At 43.7% G+C, this 20,333-nt stretch overlaps 2 protein-coding genes and 3 non-coding genes across 6 annotated transcripts in view; all 5 read left to right on the top strand.

The window, feature by feature from the left end:
* The window catches only part of KIF2C (kinesin family member 2C), a 41,291-nt gene extending 26,085 nt beyond the window's left edge, over window positions 1-15,206 (top strand). For both annotated transcript variants that reach the window (XM_027838065.1, XM_027838064.1), the window contains exons 20-21: window positions 14,192-14,315; window positions 14,594-15,206. In XM_027838065.1, coding sequence (XP_027693866.1) covers window positions 14,192-14,315; window positions 14,594-14,676 — 207 coding nt within the window. In that variant the 3' untranslated portion in view covers window positions 14,677-15,206. The remainder of the gene's footprint in view (window positions 1-14,191; window positions 14,316-14,593) is intronic.
* A 2,750-nt stretch (window positions 15,207-17,956) lies between these two features.
* On the top strand, window positions 17,957-20,278 carry RPS8 (ribosomal protein S8). The gene is made up of 6 exons (XM_027838078.1): window positions 17,957-18,041; window positions 18,260-18,366; window positions 18,709-18,808; window positions 19,134-19,309; window positions 19,788-19,917; window positions 20,123-20,278. The coding sequence occupies exons 1-6, from the start codon at window positions 18,038-18,040 to the stop codon at window positions 20,230-20,232; spliced, it is 627 nt and encodes a 208-aa protein (XP_027693879.1). The 5' UTR covers window positions 17,957-18,037; the 3' UTR covers window positions 20,233-20,278.
* On the top strand, window positions 18,847-18,925 carry LOC114024958. Its single transcript, XR_003566980.1, has one exon. It is a non-coding gene; the product is annotated as a small nucleolar RNA SNORD55/SNORD39 (small nucleolar RNA).
* LOC114024959 lies at window positions 19,367-19,437 on the top strand. The gene has a single exon (XR_003566981.1). It is a non-coding gene; the product is annotated as a small nucleolar RNA SNORD38 (small nucleolar RNA).
* On the top strand, window positions 19,983-20,053 carry LOC114024960. The gene has a single exon (XR_003566982.1). It is a non-coding gene; the product is annotated as a small nucleolar RNA SNORD38 (small nucleolar RNA).
* Window positions 20,279-20,333: the final 55 nt, after the last annotated feature.

Genomic DNA, 20,333 nt, shown 5'->3' with positions numbered 1-20,333 from the left:
TTTTTGGTTTTTGGTTTTTGGTTTGTTTTTTTTTAGGCAATTGGGATTAAGTGACTTGCCCAGGGTCACATAACTAGTATGTTTGGTCTGAGACTGGATTTGAACTCAGGTCCTCCTGACTGGTGCTGTATCCACTGTGCCACCTAGCTGCCTTGATAATTTCTTGAAAGATGATGTCTAGGCCCTTTTTTTGATCATGGTTTTCAGGTAGTCCAATAATTTTTAAATTATCTCCCCTGGACCTATTTTCCAGGTCAGTTGTTTTTCCAATTAGATATTTCACATTGTCTTCTATTTTTTAATTCTTTTGGTTTTGTTTTGTAATTTCTTGATTTCTCATAGAGTCATTAGCTTCCATTTGCTTCATTCTAATTTTTAAGGAATTATTTACATGAAGCTTATCTTGATGTATATGGTGTGAGATGCTGGTCTAAACTTAATTTCTGCCAGAGTGCTATACAGTTTTCCCTGCAGTTTTTGTCAGATAGTGAGTCTTTATTTCAGTAACTGGGGTCTTTTGTGTTTAAACACTAGGTGACTATGTTTGCTTCTTATGTATGTTGTGTACCTCATCTGATCCACTAATTGGCTTCTCTGTTTAACTAGTACCAAATCATCTTGACTCCTGCTTTGTAGTATAGTTTGAAATCTGATACTGCTAGACTCCCTTCCCACTTTTTTCACCCTTTTTTTTTTTTTGGTGAGGCAATTGGGGTTAAAGTGACTTGCCCAGAGTCATACAGCTAGTAAGTTTCAAGTGTCTGAGGCCGGATTTGAACCCAGGTCCTCCTGACTCTAAGGCCAGAGCTCTATCTACTGCGCCACCTAGCTGCCCCTCCTTCCCACTTTTTTTTATCATTTCCTTTGAGATTCTTGACCTTTTTGTTCCTCCAGATCAATTTAGTTATTTTTTTCTAGCTTTATAAAGTATTCCTTTGGTAGTTTGATTGTTATGGCACTGAATAAGTAAATTAAATTAGGAGATACTGCCATTTTTATTATATTGGCTCAGCCACCAGTACTTAATATTTCTCCAATTATTTCAGTCTGTCTTTGTTTCTGTAAATGGTGTTTTATAGTTACATTCTTAGAATTCCTGTGTATATCTTAGACTCCAAAGTATAAGTTGTTGTTCAGCCATTTTTCAGTCGTGTCCAACTCTTTATGAACCATTTGGGGTTTTCTTGGCAAAGGTACTGGAGTGTTTTGCCATTTCTTCACCAGCTTATTTTACAGATGACGAAACAGAGGCAAATAAGATGAAGTGACTTGCCCAGGGTCACACAATAAGTGTCTGAGGCTGGATTTGAACTCAGGAAGAGCGGTCTTCCTGACTCAGGATGTAGCACTCTGTGCACTATGGCACCACCTAGCGCCTTGAAGTATAAGTACACCATCCTATTATCTTCAAAGTGATGTTTGTTTTGTCTTTGTCTATGTTTATTCTCTTAATTTCTTTTTCTTGTCTTTATTGCTCTGGCTGGCATTTCTAGTGTTTATCAAATAGTAGTGGTAACAGTGAATATCCTTACTTTACCCATCATCGTTTTGGAAAAGATTCTACTTTATCCCTGTCACATATGATGCTGGTCCTTGGTTTTTGATATATACTATTTACCATGTTAAAGAAAAGTCCATGTATTCCTAGGTTTTCTAGTATTTTAACAAATGGCTGTTACATTTTGTCAAAAACTTTTTCTTCATATCTTAATAGTATGATTTTTGTTGTTGTTATTAACATGTCAGTTGTGTTTATTTGTCCTACTGATGGTAAACTAGCTCTGAATTCCTGGTATAGATGCAGCCAGGTTATAGTGTGTAATCAGTGTTCTTTGAGGATTTTGGTCTATAGTTTTTTGGGTTTTTTTCTCCATTTTTTTTCCTCTGGTTTAAACATCAGGATTGTATTTGTATTAGAAGTAATTTGGTAGAATTTCTTTTCCTATTTTTGCAAATAGTTTGTGTAACATTGGAATTAATTGTTCTTTGAATTTTTGATGGAATTTGCTTTCAAGTCCATATGGACCTGATTTTTTTTTCCTCTAGGAGGTCATTTATGGCTTGTTCAGCTTTTTTCTTCTGAAATTGAATGTTTGAGAATTCTATTTCTTATTCTGTTAATTTGGGTATTTTATATTTTTATAAATATTCATTTAAGTTGTTTTTACTCGCATGTACTTGAGTAAAATAGTTTATGAGAAGATCTTTTATTCTTTATTTATGATAAATTCTCATTTTTCATTTTTGATACTGGTAATTTGGTTTTATTCTTTCTTAAAATCAAATTAGTTAATGGTTTATCCATTTGATTCTCCTCTCACCAGAAAAAAAAGCTACTAGTTTTATTTATTAATTCAGTGGAGGGGAGTTGCTTTCAGTTTTGTTAATCTCCTTTGATTTTTAGCATTCCTATTTTGGTATTTGGAGATTTTAAAAAACTCGTTAATTTGTTTAGGTTTTTTTTTTTTTTAGTTACATGCCTAATTTATTGATCTGTTTTTTCTCTCATATTGATGAAAATGTTTAGAGATATAAATTTTCTCCTGAGAACTGCTTTAGCTGCATCCCACAAATTTTTGTTTGTATTGTCATTATCTTTAATGAAATTGTAGATTGTTTCTCTGATTTGTTCTTTGCCCACCAATTCTCTAGGATTAAGTTAATTTCCAATTAATTTTTTTCCTTTCTTCAATGGCATTTTATTGAATATGATTTTTATTACATTATGGTCAGTTAAAGAGAGGTTTAATATTACAACTTTTCTGCATTTGTTTGTGAAGTTTGTATGCCCTAATAGTCAGTTCTTGTAAAGGTGCTATGCACAGCTTAGAAACATATGTACCACTTTCTATTCTATAATCCCTAGAGTTCTATCGTATCTAACTTTTCTAACATATTTATTTTCTAACATTCATACTAACATTCTATTCTTAACTTCCTTTTTGATTATTTTTGGTTAGAGTTGTCTAGTTTTGAAAGCGGTTCAGCGAGGTCCCCCATTATTTTAGATTACCTGTTTCTCCCTGTAACTTATTTATTTAGCTTTCCATTAAGTATTTAGATATTGTGCCATTCAGTGCATATATATTAAATATTGAAATTAGTTTGTTAACTATTAAAAGTAATACTGTTGGTCCAGAACAAACCCAGAATTGAAAAAAAAAATTGTTTTAGAAAGAAGTTATGGGGGCAGCTAGGTGGCACAGTGGATAGAACACCGGCCCTGAAGTCAGGAGGCCCTGAGTTCAAATGTGGCCTCAGACCAAACATTTGACACTTACTAGCTGTGTGACCCTGGGCAAGTCACTTAACCCCAATTACCTTTAAAAAAAAAATAAAGTTATTAAATTGTCCAGCAGAGGGAAGAACTGAAAAAGGTGGCCCATTCCCCTGAATCTCAATGAGTTACACATATAGAATCCAAAGAAAGGAGCAAGGAAACAGTTGCTCATTGACGCAAAGATTAAGATGTGTACCTCAGGAAGTTGGAAATTCCTTGTAATCTTCAAATCCCTAAGATGGATTTTTGGGCATCCTGAGTTGAGTGTTACAAATTTTGTCTCTAAGTTACAAATCTGATATCTCAGCAAGGCAGGGCTAGGTTCAAACAATTCAATAGTTTTCCTACAGTACCTTTTAGTTTCCATATTTATCTCTTGAAATTTCCACATTTATCTCTTTAAATTATGTCCAATTTTATTGTTGCCTTACCTGAGGTTATTATTCTCCCCTCCTGCTTTTTTTTTTTTAGTTCATCTGAGGCATAATTATGCCACCCGCCCCTTTTCACTTTATGAGTCTTTTTCGGGGGCGGGGAGGCCAGTTGGAGTTAAGTGACTTTCCCAGGGTCACACAGGTAGTGAGTGTCAAGTGTTTGGTCTAACGCCAAACTTGAACTCAGGTCCTCCTGACTTCAGGGCCGGTGCTCTGTCCACTGCGCCACCTAGCTGCCCTGTCTTTTTTTTTTTTTTAATTAATTTATTTTGATTTATCAACAATCACATCCATATGCTTTTGAGTTTAAATTTTTTCTCCCCCTTCCTCTCTACCACCCTCCCCAAGATGTCACACAATCTGATATAGGCTACACATATACATTCCTATTAAACATATTTTCATATTAGTGATGTTGTAAGTAAGAATTAGAACCAATAGGAGAAACCAACAGAAAGAGGAAACAAAACTCAACAGAAGGAAAAAAAAATAGCAAATAGTATACTTCGATCTGCATTCAAACTCCATAGTTCTTTCTTTGGATGTGGATAACATTTTCCTTCACAAGGCCTTTGGAGATGTCTTAGATCCTTGTATTGCTGAGAAGGGTTGTCTATCAATATTAGTCATCTCACAACGTGGCTGTTATTGTATACTGACAGACCATACAAGTCTTTCCAGGTTTTTCTGAAGTCTGCCTGCTCATCATTTCTTATAGCACAATAGTATTCCATTACATTCATATACCACAACTTGTTCAGCCATTCCCCAATTGATGGGCATCCTCTCAATTTCCATTTCTTTGCCACCACAAAAAGAGCTGCTATAAATATTTTTGTATATGTGTGTCCTTTTCCCATTTGTGTGATCTCTTTGGGATACAGCCCTAGAAGTGCTATTTCTGGGTCAAAGGGTATGCACATTTTTATAGCCCTTTGGGCATAGCTCCAAATTGCTCTCCAAAATGGTTGGATCATTTCACAACTCTACCAACAATGCATTAGTGTTCCAATTTTCCCACATCTTCTCCAACATTTATCATTTTCTTGTTTTGTCATCTTGGCTAATCTGGATAGGTGTGATGTGGTACCTCAGAGTTGTTTTGATTTGCATTTCTCTAATCGATAGTGATTTAGAGCATTTTTTCATATGACTATAGATGGCTTTAATTTCTTCATCTGAGAACTGCCTGTGATGGCTTTAATTTCTTCATCTGAGAACTACCTGTTCATATCCTTTGACCATTTATCAATTGGGGAATGATTTGTATTCTTATAAATTTGACTTAGTTCTCTATATGTTTTAGAAATGAGGCCCTTATCAGAGAGACTCGTTGTAAAAATTCTTTCCCAATTTTCTACCTTCCTTCTAATCTTAGTTACATTGGCTTTGTTTTTGCAAAAACTTTTCAATTTAATGTAATCAAAGTTATCCATTTTGCTTTTCATAATGTTCTCCATCTCCTGTTTGGTCATGAATTTTTCTTTCTCCATAAATCTGATAGGCAAACTATTCCTTGCTCTTTTAAGTTTGCTTATAGTATCAGCCTTTATATCTAAATCATGTATCCATTTTGACTTTATTTTGGTATATGGTGTGAGATTTTGATCAATGCCTAGTTTCTGCCATACTCTTTTCCAGTTTTCCCAGCAGTTTTTTTCAAAGAGTGGGTTCTTATCCCAGAAGCTGGGGTCTTTGGGTTTATCAAATAATAGATTACTATGGTCATTGACTACTGTGTCCTGCATACTTAACCTATTCTACTGATCCTCCACTCTATTTCTTAGCCAGTACCAAGCAGTTTTGATGATTGCTGCTTTATAATACAATTTAAGATCTGGAATGTCTAGGCCACCTTCCCCAGCATTTCTTTTCATTAGTTCTCTTGATATTCTGGACCTTTTGTTCTTTCAAATGAATCTTGTTATTATTTTTTCTAATGCTATAAAATAATTTTTTGGTGGTTTGATTGGTATGGCACTGAATAAGTAAATTAGCTTAGGTGGAATTGTCATTTTTATTATATTAGCTCGGCCTACCCATGAGCAACTGATGTTTCTCCAGTTATTTAGATCTGACTTTATTTGTGTGAAGAGTGTTTTGTAATTGTGTTCATCTAGTTCCTGGGTTTCAGGAGGTAGACTCCTAAATATTTTATTATATAATGTCTGCAGTAAGTTTAAATGGAATTTCTCTTTCTATCTCTTGCTGTTGAGCTTTGTTGGTAATATATAGGAAGGCCGGTGATTTATGTGGGTTTATTTTATAGTCTGCAACTTTGCCAAAGTTATTATTTCAAGTAGTTTTTTACTTGATTCTCTAGGATTCCCTAAGTATATCATCATGTCGTCTGCAAAGAGTGATAGCTTTGTTTCATCTTTGCCTATTTTAATACCTTCGATTTCTTTTTCTCCTCTTACTTGCTAAAGCTAATGTTTCCAGTACGATATTGAACGACTGTGGTGATAATGGACATCCTTGTTTCACTCCCAATCTTTTTGGAAATGCTTCTAGCTTGTCCGCATTACATCTGATGCTTGCTAAAGGTTTTAGGTAGATGCTGTTTATCATTTTAAGGAAGACTCCATTTATTCCTAGGCTCTCTAGTGTTTTTAATTGTAATGGGTGTTATATTTTGTCATAAGCTTTTTCTGCATCTATTGAGATGATCATGTGGTTTCTGTTAGTTTTGGTGTTGATATGATTAATTATGCTGATAGTTTTCCTAATATTGAACCAGCCCTGCATTCCTGGTATAGATCCTACCGGGTCATAGTGTATTATTCTTGTGATACGTTGCTGTAATCTACTTACTCATATTTTATTTAAAATTTTTGCATCTATATTCATTAGAGAAATTGGTCTATAATTTTCTTTCTCTGTTTTGACTCTTCCTGGTTTAGGTATCAGTACCATATTTGTATCATAAAAAGAATTTGGTAAGACTCATTCTTCACCTATTTTCCCAAATAGTCCATATAGTATTGGAATTAATTGCTCTTTAAATGTTTGATAGAATTCGCGTGTAAATTCATCTGGCCCTGGAGATTTTTTCATAGGGAGTTCATCAATGGCTTGTTCAATTTCTTTTTCTGAGATGGGGTTATTTTAGTATTTTACTTCCTCTTCTGTTAATCTGGGCAATTTATATTTTTGTAAATACGTATCCATTTCACTAAGATTGTCAAATTTATTGGCATACAATTGGGCAAAATAGTTGCTAATTATTGTTTTAATTTCTTCTTCCTTGGTGATAGATTCACCTTTTTTATTCTTGATACTAGTAATTTGGTTTTCTTTCTTTTTTTTTAAATTAAATTAACCAAAGGTTTATCTATTTTATTGGTTTTTTCATAAAGCCAGCTCTTAGTTTTATTTATTCAATAGTTTTCTTAATTTCAGTTTTCTTAATTTTACCTTTGGTCTTCAATATTTCTAATTTGGTGTTTAATTGAGGATTTTTAATTTGTTCTTTTTCTAGTTTTTTTAGTTGTATGCCCAATTCATTGATCTCTTTTTCTGTTTTATTTATGTAAGCATTTAGAGATATAAAACTTCCCCTAAGAACTGCTTTTGCTGCATCCCAGAAGTTTTGGTATGTTGTGTCATTATTGTCATTCTCTTCAATGAAATTATTGATTGTTTCTATGGTTTGCTGTTTGAGCCAATCATTTTTTAGGATTAGATTATTTAGTTTCCAATTATTTTTGAGTCTATCTTTCCATGGCCCGTTATTACATATAATTTTTATTGCATCATGATCTGAAAAGGATGCATTTAATATTTCTGCCTTTCTGCATTGGATTGTGAGTTTTTATGCCCTAGTACATGGTCAGTTTTTGTGTATGTGCCATGTACCGCCGAGAAAAAAGTATATTCCTTTCTATCCCCATTCAGTTTTCTCCAGAGGACTATCATACCTAACTTTTCTAATGTTCTATTCACCTCCTTAACTTCTTTCTTGTTTATTTTGTGGTTAGATTTATCTAGTTCAGAGAGGGGGAGGTTGAGGTCCCCCGCTAGTATAGTTTTGCTGTCTATTTCTTCCTGTAACTCCCTGAACTTCTCCTCTAAGAATTTGGATGCTATACCATTTGGTGCATATATGTTTAGTAATGATATTACTTCATTGTCTATGGTGCCTTTTAGCAGGATGTAGTTTCCTTCCTTATCTCTTTTGATAAGATCTATTTTTGCTTTTGCTTTGTCTGAGATCAGGATTGCTTCTCCTGCTTTTTTTACTTCAGCTGAAGCATAATATATTCTGCTCCAGCCTTTTACCTTTACCATGTGTGTGTCCCTCTGTTTCAAATGTGATTCCTGTAAACAACATATTGTAGGATTATGGTTTTTAATCCATTCTGCTATCCTCTTCTGTTTTATGGGAGAGTTCATCCCATTCACATTCACAATTATGATTACTATCTGTGTCTTTCTCTCCATCCTTTTTCCTCCATTTATGCTTTTCTTTCTGCTTTCTCCTTTTGCCTCCTCATTAGTGTTTTGCTTTCGACCACCGCCTCCCTCAGTCCTGCCTTCCTTCTATTAGTCCCATCCCTTTTCTTCCCCTTTACCCTTACTGCTTCTTCCTTCCCTTCTATCCCCCCTCCCTTTTCTTTCCCCTTTTCCTTCCTACTGCCTATAGGGCATGTTAGATTTCTATACCTAACAGATTATGTTATTCCCCTCTTGAGTCAAATCTGATGAGAGTAAGGTTCAAACAATGCTCATCCCCCTCCCTTCTTTCCCTCTGCTCTAATAGGTTTTTGTGTCTTTTCCTGTAATGTAATTTACCCTTGTCTGCCTCCTCCTTTTCTTTTCTCTCAGTACATTTTCTTAGATCAGATTAATCCACTTACTTGGATCCATTTAACCCACTTGATTAGATTTTTTTTTTATCATTACATCAAAGTCAACTTATATCCACCCCCTTTATGTATACTCCTTTAACACTATGTAATAACAATACAGTTCTCACAAGTTACAAGTGTCATCTTCCCTTGTAGGGATGTAAACAGTTTGCCCTTATTAACAACATATTGTGTCTTTCTGTCCCATTTACCTTTTAATGTCTCTCTTGAGTCTTGTACTTGAAGATCAAATTTTCTGTGGAGCTCTGGTCTTTTTATAAGGAAGGTTTGGAAGTTCCCTATTTCGTTGAATATCCATCTCCTCCCCTAAAAGATCATGCTTATTTTCACTGGGTAGTTGATCATTGATTGTAATCCAAGCTCCTTTGCCTTACAGAATATCATGTTCTATGCCCTACGGTCTTTTAATGTAGAAGCTGCAAGGCCCTGGGTAATCCTGACTGAGGTTTCATGATATTTAAATTGTTTCTTTCTGGCTGTTTGCAGTATTTTCTCTTTGACCTGGTAATTTTGGTACTTAGCTACTATATTCCTTGGTGTTTTCAATTTGGGATCTCTTTCAGGAGGTGATTCATGGATTCTTTCTATGGCTATTTTACCCTCTGGTTTTAGGACCTCAGGGCAATTTTCCTTTATGATTTATTTCCTGAAAGATACTGTCTAGGCTCTTTTTTTCATCGTGATTTTCAGATAGATCAATAATTTTTAAATTGTCTCTCCTGTATGGATCTTCCAGGTCAGTTGTTTTACCAATGAGATATTTTACATTTTCATCTGTTTTTTCATTTTTTTGTTTCTGTTTGACTGATTCTTGCTCTCTCATAGAGTCATTAGCTTCCATTTGCCCTGTTCTAATTTTTAACAAATTGTTTTCATCTATTAGATTTTGTACCTCCTTCCTCATTTGACCATTTGTATTTTTTAGGGATTTGTTCTCTTCAGTGTACTTTTTTTCCAGTTAGCCAATTGTATTTTTTAAGTACTCTTCTACTTCTCTCATTTGACTTTTAAAATCCTTCTTGAGCTCTTCTAAGAAGGTTTTTTGGGCTTCAGACTAGTTCATATTTCCTTTTGAGGTTCCAGATGTGGGTTTGTTGACAATGTTGTCCTCTTCAGAATTTCTCCCTTGATCTTCACTCTTCTCATAATATGAATCTATGGTACGTTCCTTTTTGCTCATGGTATTTGCTTATTCCCTGGCCTTTAAAGAAATTGAGCTCTCCTGCTGGGGAGCAGAGGGCACTGACCCAAGCTTTTTGTGTTGGGAGCCTAGGTCTTGGTCACTGGCTTTGTGTGCTGGGGCCTCCAATATTGGCAATTGGAAGCTGTAGGATTTTGGCAGCTTACCTAGTGTTGGGCTGGAATCAGCAAGGCTGGAACTCTGGGGCAACTCTAGGTTGCCTGCTTTTCCTTTCCTTTTGCTTTCTTCAGCTCCTTTCAGATGGAGGGTTGTGAGGTAGTACCTCCAAGTTGTTTTAATTTGCATTTCTCTACTTATTAGTGATTTAAAGCAGAGATGTTAAACTTATGGCATACCAGCAGAATACTCCTCGAAGCAGATTAAAATGTAATTGGGAAATATTTAACATCCCCCAAAAAATACAACACAACACAACACAGATAATGTTAATTTGTGGTTTTCCAAGTCACTAATCAGCCCAGCTATGTGGTGCAATAGATAAAGAGTGCTGGGCCCAGAGTCAGGAAGACTCATCTTCCTGAGTTCAAATGTGGCTTCAAACACTTACTAGCTGTGTGACCCTTGGGCAAGTCACTTTACCCTGTGTACCTCAGTTTCCTCATCTGTAAAATGGAGAAGGAATATTAAACTACTCTGGTACCTTTGCCTAAAAAACCTCAAATTGGGGTCATGAAGAGTTGGACACAACTGAACAACAACAAATGCGGCCCATAAGAATCAGTTTCTATTTGAGTTTGATACCATTGATTAAGAGCTTTTTTTATACAGCTTAGATTTCTGTCTCTGAAAAATGTCTATTCATATCATTTGACCATGTATCAATTGAAGAATTACTTTAAATTTTAACTAGTTCCCTATATATCTGAGAAATGAGAACTTTATCAGAGTCTTCATATTTCCTGTTTTTCTTCTAATTTTAGCTATACTGGTTTTGTTTGCAAAAACTTTTAATGTTATGTATCAAAATTATCTATACTGTCTTTTGTTTGGTTCTGAACTCTTCCCTATCCACAGATCTGACAGGTCATTTCTTCCGTGTTCCACTAATTTGCTTATGATGCCACTCTTTATGTCTATATCATGTACCTCTTTGGAGTTTATTTTGAGATGTGTGAGAAGTTGATCCATACCTATTTTCTTCCAGCTCTATACCAATTTCTACCAGACTGCTTTACAATTTTCCCAGCAGTTTTTATTGAATAGTGAGTTTTTCCCCAGTCACTAGGATCTTTAGGTTTATTAAATGCTAGGTTGCTGTGCTCATTTACTTCTGTGTATTGTATACCTAATCTAGTTTACTGATTAACTTCTCTATTTCTTACCCACTACTAAACTGTTTAAGCAATTTGGTGGCACAGTGGATAGAGTGCCAGGTCCAAAGTGAGGAAGACTCATCTTCCTGAGTTCAAATCTTTCCTCAGACACTTACTAGCTGTGGGACCCTGGGCAAGTCACTTAACCCTGTCTGCCTCAGTTTCCTCATCTGTAAAATGAGCTGGAGAAGGAAATGGCAAACCACTCCAGAATCTTTGCCAAGAAAACTCCAAATAGGGTCATGGTTGGACACAACTAAAATAACTGAACAATACCACCACCAAATTAATTAGACAATTACAAATTTGTAGTATAGTTTGAGATCTGGTACTGCCAGGCCCCTTTTCTGCCCATTTTTTTAAAAAAATTGATTCCCTTGATATTCTTGATCTTTTGTTTCTCCACATGAATTTTATCATCATTTTTTCTAACTCTATGAAGTAATTCTTTGGTAGCTTGTTTGGTGTGGCACTGAAATTAATTTAGGTGGTAATGTCATTTTTATTATATTGGCTCAGCCTACCATCTCTCCCTGGATTTCCAGGCTAAAGACCCTGGTTTGGATCTAGACAACACAGCTGCAGAGTTGCTCCTAGGTGGAGTGCCTGTAGACAGTGACTGTCTAGCCTCAGCCCATCAGCTATCTGGAAGGTTCTGCAGGCTCAAAGGAACAATGCTGCCTGCTCACACCTGTGCTTTGCCTGGGGACTAAATTCACCATCTCTCTGGGGCAGAGGGATATCACTATCTAGCTCTCGAGTGGACAGGAATGATAGGGCCACGTAGAAAGTTCATGGGATCTTGTGCTACAACAAGAGAGAAAGACTGGGGCTCTGTCCTGGTCAGAACTCATCTGGAGGATTGTGGTCAGGCCCAAGAAGGACAGTGAGGAGAGCATCTTGAGACTTGGTCATATTAGGATCAGTTGAAAGAACTGAGCATGTTTAGCCCTCAGTTGACTCAACATGGTGTCCCATGACAGCCGTCTTCTAGTGTCTCAAGGGCCCTTGTGTGGCAGAGGGATGAGACCTCTTCCATTGGCCTTGGAGGGCAGAGCCAGGAGCAAAGATGGGAGGATATCGAAGGGAAACCAATTTAAGCTTAACATTGGGGAGAAAACTTGCTAACGAGGAGAGTCTTTCTAAAATGGAACAGGCTTGAGAAGAGGATAGGATAAGATGATCTAAAAGGTTTCTGCTAACTCCAGAATAATGATCTGATAAAATCACATGCTTAATAAAGTTGGCCATCTAACCTCCCAAATAGACAAAATGGAACAGGCTCCCTCAATAGGTGGCAGAGGCAGCATGGGGCATTGGGAGCCAGAGTACTTGGTTCTGGTACCAATACCCCTATAGCCGGGGGTGAGTCACTTCCCCTCTGGGCCTCAGTTCCTCTCTGTCCAAAGAAGGTTGGGCTTAAGACCTCTGAGATCTCTTCCATCTTTCAGATTCTGTGACTGCAGCAGCAAGAAGAAATATGAAATGATTGGTTGAGGAATTGGCCGGGGAAAGTGGAAGCTTATTAAGAAGGGAGATGGGGAATTTGTCTAGGCCACTTGGCAGAGCCAGTGCATGAAGAGAAATTGGAGATAGGAATGCCTGGGATGAGAGCCAGGGCATAAGCAGAGTGGAGAGTTTGCCATAGATGGCCTTCCTTCTCGTGGGAAAGGACAAGAGAGAGGTCCGTGGGGCAGACCCTGTGCTGTGGGACCTGGCCCATTCCTCTAGGAGAATCCCAGGATCCTGAGAGAGAAGAGTGAAGCCTGACTTCCTAGCGTGATGCTGAAGAAGCAGAGAGGGGGCTTGTGGGCTGAGGGAGTTTGGAGTTCTACATCCTGGAGGTCAAACCCTTGTGGAGTAGCTGTGATCCGTGTCCTGTGGGGTCCCAAAGCAGTTGGGAAGAATCTGCAAAAAGCCAGGTTTCATCCTGGTGTCAGGAAGTGCTTTCTCAGAGTGGAGAGGGCTTCCTGATGAGGTGGTGGGCACGTCTTCCATGATAGGCTGGGGATGTTGTGGGAAGTGACTGTTGTTTTGACCCAGCTCAGACTGGAAGCCTCTCAGGTCCCTTCTACCCTCCCAGAAACCGTCACTGCCTCCGAATCCTTGGCAGGGCACATTAAGTTCTCTGTGCCCTGAATCATGCAGGGAACTATCTGCGCCCATGATGGACCCTCCTCACAAGTCTGAGGCACCAGTCCAGGCAGCAAGGGGCAGCCCTCCTCTCCTTTTAAGTCCCCTTCTTGACAGATTGAGAAAATGCCAGGCAAGTTTCTTGTTCCCCTACCACCACACTGTTTTTTAGGGGCATTCCTGCCCAAGCCTTGAGCCTGAAGATGCATGCTTGGACATCCTAGGCAGCCATTCCCTTCCCAGAAATTTCTTTCTCTTCTGAAGCCCTTACCGACAATGAGCAGCAGAAATGAAGCCATCCCCTGTCCGCCCCTAGTCATCAGTTTCTCCTGCAGAGGCTCAAAGTCAGCACCTGTCTGGTGGTATAGTCCCCTCCTGGATCACCAGGAAGGGCCGGCAGGTGGCAGGGATCTGTTTGCATGGACAGTGGGGCTTCCATCCTTCCTTGAGACAAAAGCCCTCCACATCAGGGCCCGCAAGGCACAGGAGGCCTTTTCCGTGGCCTCCCCAGCAGGTGGGCCTCTCTTCCTGTTCTGCCCCTGATGTTCAGGCTTGGTTAGAAGCATTTCTCTTAGTTGCTGTGAGGGACTCTTGGTTCTTTTGAGACTGCCTGGAGAGGGCCCAATTGTGCTGCAGTCTTCTTCCTCCGCTTCTGACTTTGAGTTAACCCCATGGAGTCAGGCCCTCTAAGGCCCAGCTGCTCCCCCAGGCCCAGGCTCCACAATTTCTGCAGGTAGCTCTGCTTAACTGAGCGGGAGAGGCCACCTAACGCTGTCAGGATGGTGGCAGGGACAGGCTGAGGCCTGGGCTGGTGTAGGGCGTGGGCAGGAGGTGCTGTTGACTTCCTAAGGGCCCCTACCAGACACACTGGCCCTCTTCCCAGGCAAGACTGCCCTAGGCTCACGGGGCAGAGAATGGAGTAAGGTCCATTGTGGTCCCCTCTTCCTATGTCCCTGCAGAAGTGGTCTAACTGGATCGAGCTACTGGAGACCACGGAGCAGCCAGACTACGACCTGGAGACCTTTGTGAACAAAGCCCAGCAAGCTGCCGCTGAGGGGATCAAGAACTTCAGCAGCCTCCAAGGTATGGCCCCCTCCCCCATCCCCCCCTCAGGCTTCTGGCTCAAGGGGCTTTCTTGGTCTGGCCATCTGTCCTCCAGCTGCATCTTGTTCCTCTGCCCCCGTGGCCAGGACGGGGAGGGTCCCAGGCGGTCCTGGGGAAGCAGCCCTTGGTGGTATATGCTGGCTTTCATGCACCTAGAAGCCTTGAGTGCTGCTGCTCCTGGCTGCAGATGCTTGGATCCTCAACACTCCCTGCTGGGAGTGGCTGGGCCGGGCTGACCTGAGGCCTTTCTTTTGCAGATGTCCTGCAGGCCTTGCGCCTCGCCATGCAGCTGGAAGAACAGGCCAGCCTGCAGATGAGCAGCCACAAACGACCTCAGTAACATGCCAATAAACTGTTTGATGGTTAAGCTCTTCCTTCAGGGGTGTCTGGATGCCCTCCTTGTTTGGGGTGCTAGGGCACACTGCTGGGACGTCCGCCCGCTGGGTCTGGGCCTGGGCAGCCTCCAAGGTCCTGGACGGGCAGGCTCCGGGGGCTCCCGGCCAGCGTTCTTTTTTCCATGTCTGTTGTGTAGGGTTTTCTATCGTACGGTCTTAGTGAGCATTCGGCCTGTGTGACTGATCGAGGTCTGGCCAGCAGCTGTCCCAGAGCTGGGAGGAGATGAGGAAGGACCAGCCTTCCCTTCAGTTCCAGGGCTTCGGGCTGCCTTCCAGTGCGGACGGTTCTGGGCCTTGCTGTCGGCTGCCCAGTGTCTGCTTGGGGTGGGGGTGGGGGGGATTTTTTTTAAAAAAGATTCTGAAACCCTTTCTCCTCAGTCCCTCTGACAACCCTTTTGGGTTTCGTTGAGGTGAAGGGGACCAGTCTGTTGTCTGTTGTCTGTATTTAAACATTGCGTCTCCCAATAAAGGAAGAGAATGGAATCATTTGCCTCTGCTTCGTGGAGATGGGGGGAGCCGTCACGTTGTTTTAGGAATGTGCTCTCAGGGAATGGGGAGTGTGTTGGAGCAACTGTTGGGACGGCAGAGGGGCAGAATACTTCCAGCATGAGCCTTATTGCCATGTGGCCCTGGGCCAGTTCCTGAGTTTCCTTGAGCTGCCTATAGGGTCCTCCCTGCTCTACCTCCACACAGGACTGCTCTCAGTGTTCAGGAGGACTAGGCACTCTGGTGGGAGGGCTGCTCATCCCCCTTCTGTGTCCACCCATCACTCAGCTCTCACCTGGGGCTCCAAGTCTTAGCGTGCACAGTGGCCACAGCCAGGTAAAACCAGGTTGAGGGTAACCTCACACTTGGTGGTGAGTTAGGGAGGGGATGTCTATCCCAAGCATGTGAAGTCTTCCCCCTGGAAGAATGGTGGCTGAAGCAGGCGCCTGTAGAGCGCTTGGAGCTTGATCTCCCACTGCATCTTGGCCATCACTGGTCATCCTGACTTCTGTCCTGCCACTGGACTTCATGACTTTGGAAGAGAGAGTGAGGCTGGTGACTTTGCACAGTTCTGCCTCACTGAAATCCAATTCACACACAAGTCAGCGACAGCATCCCAGGATGTCTTTGGTCCTCTTGAAAGTGAAGGATGACCACCACCAAAGGAAGGGTGGACATGTGCCAGCCAGCCTCCTGCCTCCCCCTGGAGACAATCGGGATTCTTTGGGGACCCCTGGGCCGGCTGTTTCTGGCAAGTTGGAATGAGGGTGGGACTTAACCCCTAATCTAATGCTGGAGTCTGCCTCACAAAAACGCAGCACTGGGATGGTGCTTTGAGGACACAAGGGCAGAGTTGGTGACCGGGCTTGAAAAACCTTGTTCAGGCAGTAGAAGTGGGAAAAAAGGAAGCATGCTCTAGAAAAGCTGGTCCGGTCTTGGACAAAGACAGGAGGCCTCCCTCTCTTGGCCCTGTCCTCGGGCACCTCTGGCTGCAGAACAGCCTCCTAAGAAGGGAACCAGCCTGACCGGTCTAAGCCTCAGGAAGGTCAGTCTGGCCAGTTTATGAAGGCTGAATTGAAAGGGGGGAGCGGCGCTATCCATGTCCAGAAAAAGAACCATGGCGTCTGAATGCGGATCGAAGCCCGCTGTCTGCTCTCCTTTTCTTTTGTTTTTTGTTTCTTCTTTCTCGTGGTTCCTCCCATTGGTTCTAATTCTTCTTTACATCATGACTAATGGGAAAATATGCTTAATATGAATGTATAAGTAGAGCCTATATCAGATTGTGTGCTGTCTTGGGGAGGGGGAGAAAGGTTAAAACTCCAAATCTTATGGAAGTGAATGTTGAAAACTAAAAATAAATTATTTTAAAAAAAGAAAAGAAAGGGGGAAGGGGAGGAGGGCAAGCGGCGAAGACACAGAAGAGGCAATGTTCCAATCAGACCTCTCCCAAAGTGCAACCGACTATCTCAGGAAGTAGTGTGGTCGAGGATGCGGAATCAGGAGGGAAGGGTTTCTGCTCTGGTGTGGGTGGGCAGGGCAGACTGTCCAAGAATTCTCTTAACCTTTTAGGAGAGGCATGCCTACCAGAGAGGGTCCGATGAAAGGAATTTCTCAGCATGCTAAGGAATCTGCTTGAGCCGAAAGCAAACTCAGATTCGTGGGGTACAGATGGGTTTTTATAACTTTTCAGGCCGACTCAGTACACGGCGAAATCAGTAGCATTCTGCAGCAACTTAGAATAGAAAAATAAAGCATTTCATCGGATAGGGAGGTTTGGAAAAAGAGGGGGATTGTGGTTCCTTCCTCCCCACATTAGCCACGGGCATAGGGGTGCATGTGAGGAAGATCGTAGAGGTGTGAGGACTGTTCCAGGAGTCGAGGGTCACAGTGGGCAGTCTATGCCCACTCCACCCCACCTTTGGCACAGAGCAGTAAACTTGCCGGCATTTTAAGGGTTAGTTAGTCCTTTTCACACACTTAAATGGGGGCTGTCCAAAACAGAATTTATCTTTGCCCCAACCTTGACCCTTCTCCCGCCTTCCCTAGTTCCGCCCGGGGGTACTGCCATCTTCCCACTCCCCCACCTGGGGATCATCCTTATTCTGCCCACTTCCCCACCTCCAAATTAGTCCCTAAGTCCTTCGGTAATTTAGAAACAAAGCGACCCCCAACACGCTGCATGGAGCAGAAGCCTGGACAGAGTATTTGCAGTTTGCAGAGCATTGCCTAGCATGATTGTGCCCACACTACAGATGGGGATCAGGTGCTTTGACCAGGGTCTCTGAGCTCAGTTTGGCAAGGTCTAGGAAGCAGCAGACACCCTTAAGTCAAATAGCATTTATTAAGCGCCTATTATGTTCCAGGCACCGTGCCTGGGGGTTCCAATCCTGAGCAAGTCACTTCGCCTCCTTCTACCTCAGTTTCCTCATCTGTAAAATGGGCATAGTAATAGCGCTTTCCTCTCATGGCTAATGTGAGGATTAAATAATTGTAGGGCGCTTCGCCCCACTAGGCGCTATGTAAACACTAGTCATCACCACCAATGTCGTCTGTAAAATAGGGAGAGCAGCGGAGGGCGGGGGATCAAAGGGCCGGCGCTTTGCCAAGACCTGCGCAGTACCGACCTGCGGCTGTGGAGGAGCCGCCTCCTTCGGCCCACGTGACCACACCTCTCGCTCCGGGTTTGGCTCTTCCGGACGAGTGCCAGTGACGCCACCGCGCGGCGCCCGGAAGTGACGAGGAGGGTCCTCAACCCCCGCCCCCCCCTTTACAAGCCGGCCCGTGAGCCTCTGCGCTTTCTCTTTGCAACTCGCGCCGACCATGGGTGAGGAAGCTGGGCCCGTCCGCTGCCATCCATCGCCATCCGTCGCCATCCGTCGCCATCCTTGGGTCGGGGGTCCCGGGCCTGGGCCGAGGGTCTTGGGATGCCAGGGAGGAGGAGGAAGGGCCAGGCTGGGGAGGGAAGAAAGGGCGCGGGGAGCGGGGGCTCGGAATCGGGCCCGGGCTGGGCCTGACCGGAACCGCCTCCGCGTCCGCCCGCAGGGATCTCCCGGGACAACTGGCACAAGCGCCGCAAGACCGGGGGCAAGCGTAAGCCCTACCACAAGAAGCGCAAGTATGAGCTGGGCCGCCCGCCGGCCAACACCAAGGTGAGCCGAGGGGCCCCGGGCCTCCCTCCCCGCCCCCCCCCAGGCCCCTCTCCCACGCCCCGGGGCCGAGCACCCCGAATCTGCTCCTCCACCTCCAGCCAGCACCCCAACCCGCCCCGGGGTCTGAGAACCCCGTGCCTGCCCCGCCCCCACCCCAGCCACATGAGTGATGATCGCCAGAGCCTTAGGGGCCCGAGCCGGGCCGTGTTGGACCCGGGGGCCACCGATGCTGGGGCTGCTTTGTCATAGTTACACTGACACGTGGCCGGGGCGCCCCGACCCCGGGACCCCTTCCTTATACCCCAAATCCCCCCTGACTCGGTCTGTGTCTCCCCCGAGCAGATCGGCCCCCGCCGGATCCACACCGTGCGAGTCCGAGGAGGCAACAAAAAGTACCGGGCGCTGAGGCTGGACGTGGGCAACTTCTCCTGGGGCTCCGAGTGTGAGTGAGCTGGGGACGGGGGCTGGGGGGCGGCCGGGCGCCCTGATGACAACCTTGGTTACTGCTGCAAACACCGAATGCAATGGTGTGGATGCAAACCTTGGAGAACTGAGCGCGAAGGCTGGGACTTGGCCTTTGGGGACGGGCATGGCCTCGGCTTAGGGTGGTCTGAGGGGGCTCCTGAAGGCTGGATCAGCTTTACCAGATCTCTTAAGAAAAGGGCAGGGGGGTTTAACCTGGAAAGATTGGAAGGGGGAGTGGAGGGCTGCCTTTTCTGAGAGAGGTTGATGCCTCTGAGTCTTGCTGGCTTTTCCTCCTCACTTAGGCTGTACCCGAAAAACAAGGATCATTGATGTGGTCTATAATGCATCCAACAATGAGCTGGTCCGGACCAAGACACTGGTGAAGAATTGCATCGTGCTCATCGATAGCACCCCGTACCGTCAGTGGTACGAGTCCCACTATGCCCTGCCCTTGGGCCGGAAGAAGGGAGCCAAGCTGGTATGAGTCCCTTGTGTGTGGGCAGACAAAGGGGCAGGGGGAGGGAGAGAACCAGCCTTCCAGTGAGGAGAACCTTGTCCAGTTCTGCTGCTGATGTCTCAGAGATGACAGCTTTGTGTGCTGAGGAAGGTCTGGGAGGGGGCATGGCACAGTGGCAGCTTAGGACATAGAGCCACTAGCCTGTGGTAAGAGGAGGGGAGGGGGGTCCCCCGGTGCTTCTTGGTGTGGCCGCCTTGGCTTGTGTGCTGGCCCACCCCTTCAGTAGCTGACAGCTTTGGGTGGGCCGTTGGACTTTTTAGACCAGGAGAGGGCCAACATGTTCTAGATGGACTGAAAGAAGCTTTGAGGGGGCATGCTGGGAAATGAAGCAGGGTTAGGGAAGGTCCCTCACAGCTTGGGCCATCTCTGGTTTTAGGATCCCCAGCAGTGGGAGGGACAGCTTCCGAGCTAATCAGTCCATCTCCTCCGTTTGCTCCAGACTCCTGAGGAGGAAGAAATTTTAAATAAAAAGCGGTCAAAGAAGATCCAGAAGAAATATGAGGAACGAAAGAAGAATGCCAAGATCAGCTCACTTCTGGAGGAACAGTTCCAGCAGGGCAAGCTACTTGGTGAGGAGGGAAAGGGGGGAGGGGGAAGATGCTGGGTGGGGGAGTTGCACAGCCAGGACCCTGACCCTCGTGATGATGAGACCCTGTCCAGTTCTGCTGCTGAGTTGGAGTGACGACAGTGGTGTATCTGAAGAGACTGATGTCACAAGTGAGATTTGAAAACACTGACGTGACCTAATCTGATAGCCTGACCTCTTTTCCACAGCCTGCATCGCATCAAGGCCAGGCCAATGTGGCCGAGCAGACGGCTATGTGCTGGAAGGCAAAGAGCTTGAGTTCTACCTAAGAAAGATCAAAGCCCGAAAGGGCAAATAAACCCTAACTTGGACGTTCTCTAATGGAATAAATCCCCAGATTGTTTGCCCTTTGTCCTGTGCTCATTGCTGGGAGGAGGGAAGGGGGTGGGGCTGGAGACT

The sequence above is a fragment of the Vombatus ursinus genome, unplaced genomic scaffold (assembly GCF_900497805.2).
Source record: "Vombatus ursinus unplaced genomic scaffold, bare-nosed wombat genome assembly UNPS02014825.1, whole genome shotgun sequence".
In the NCBI taxonomy this organism is placed as follows: Eukaryota; Metazoa; Chordata; class Mammalia; order Diprotodontia; family Vombatidae; genus Vombatus; species Vombatus ursinus.
The sequence above is the reverse complement of the archived record's forward strand: the minus strand, read 5'-3'. Positions and strand labels throughout refer to the sequence as shown.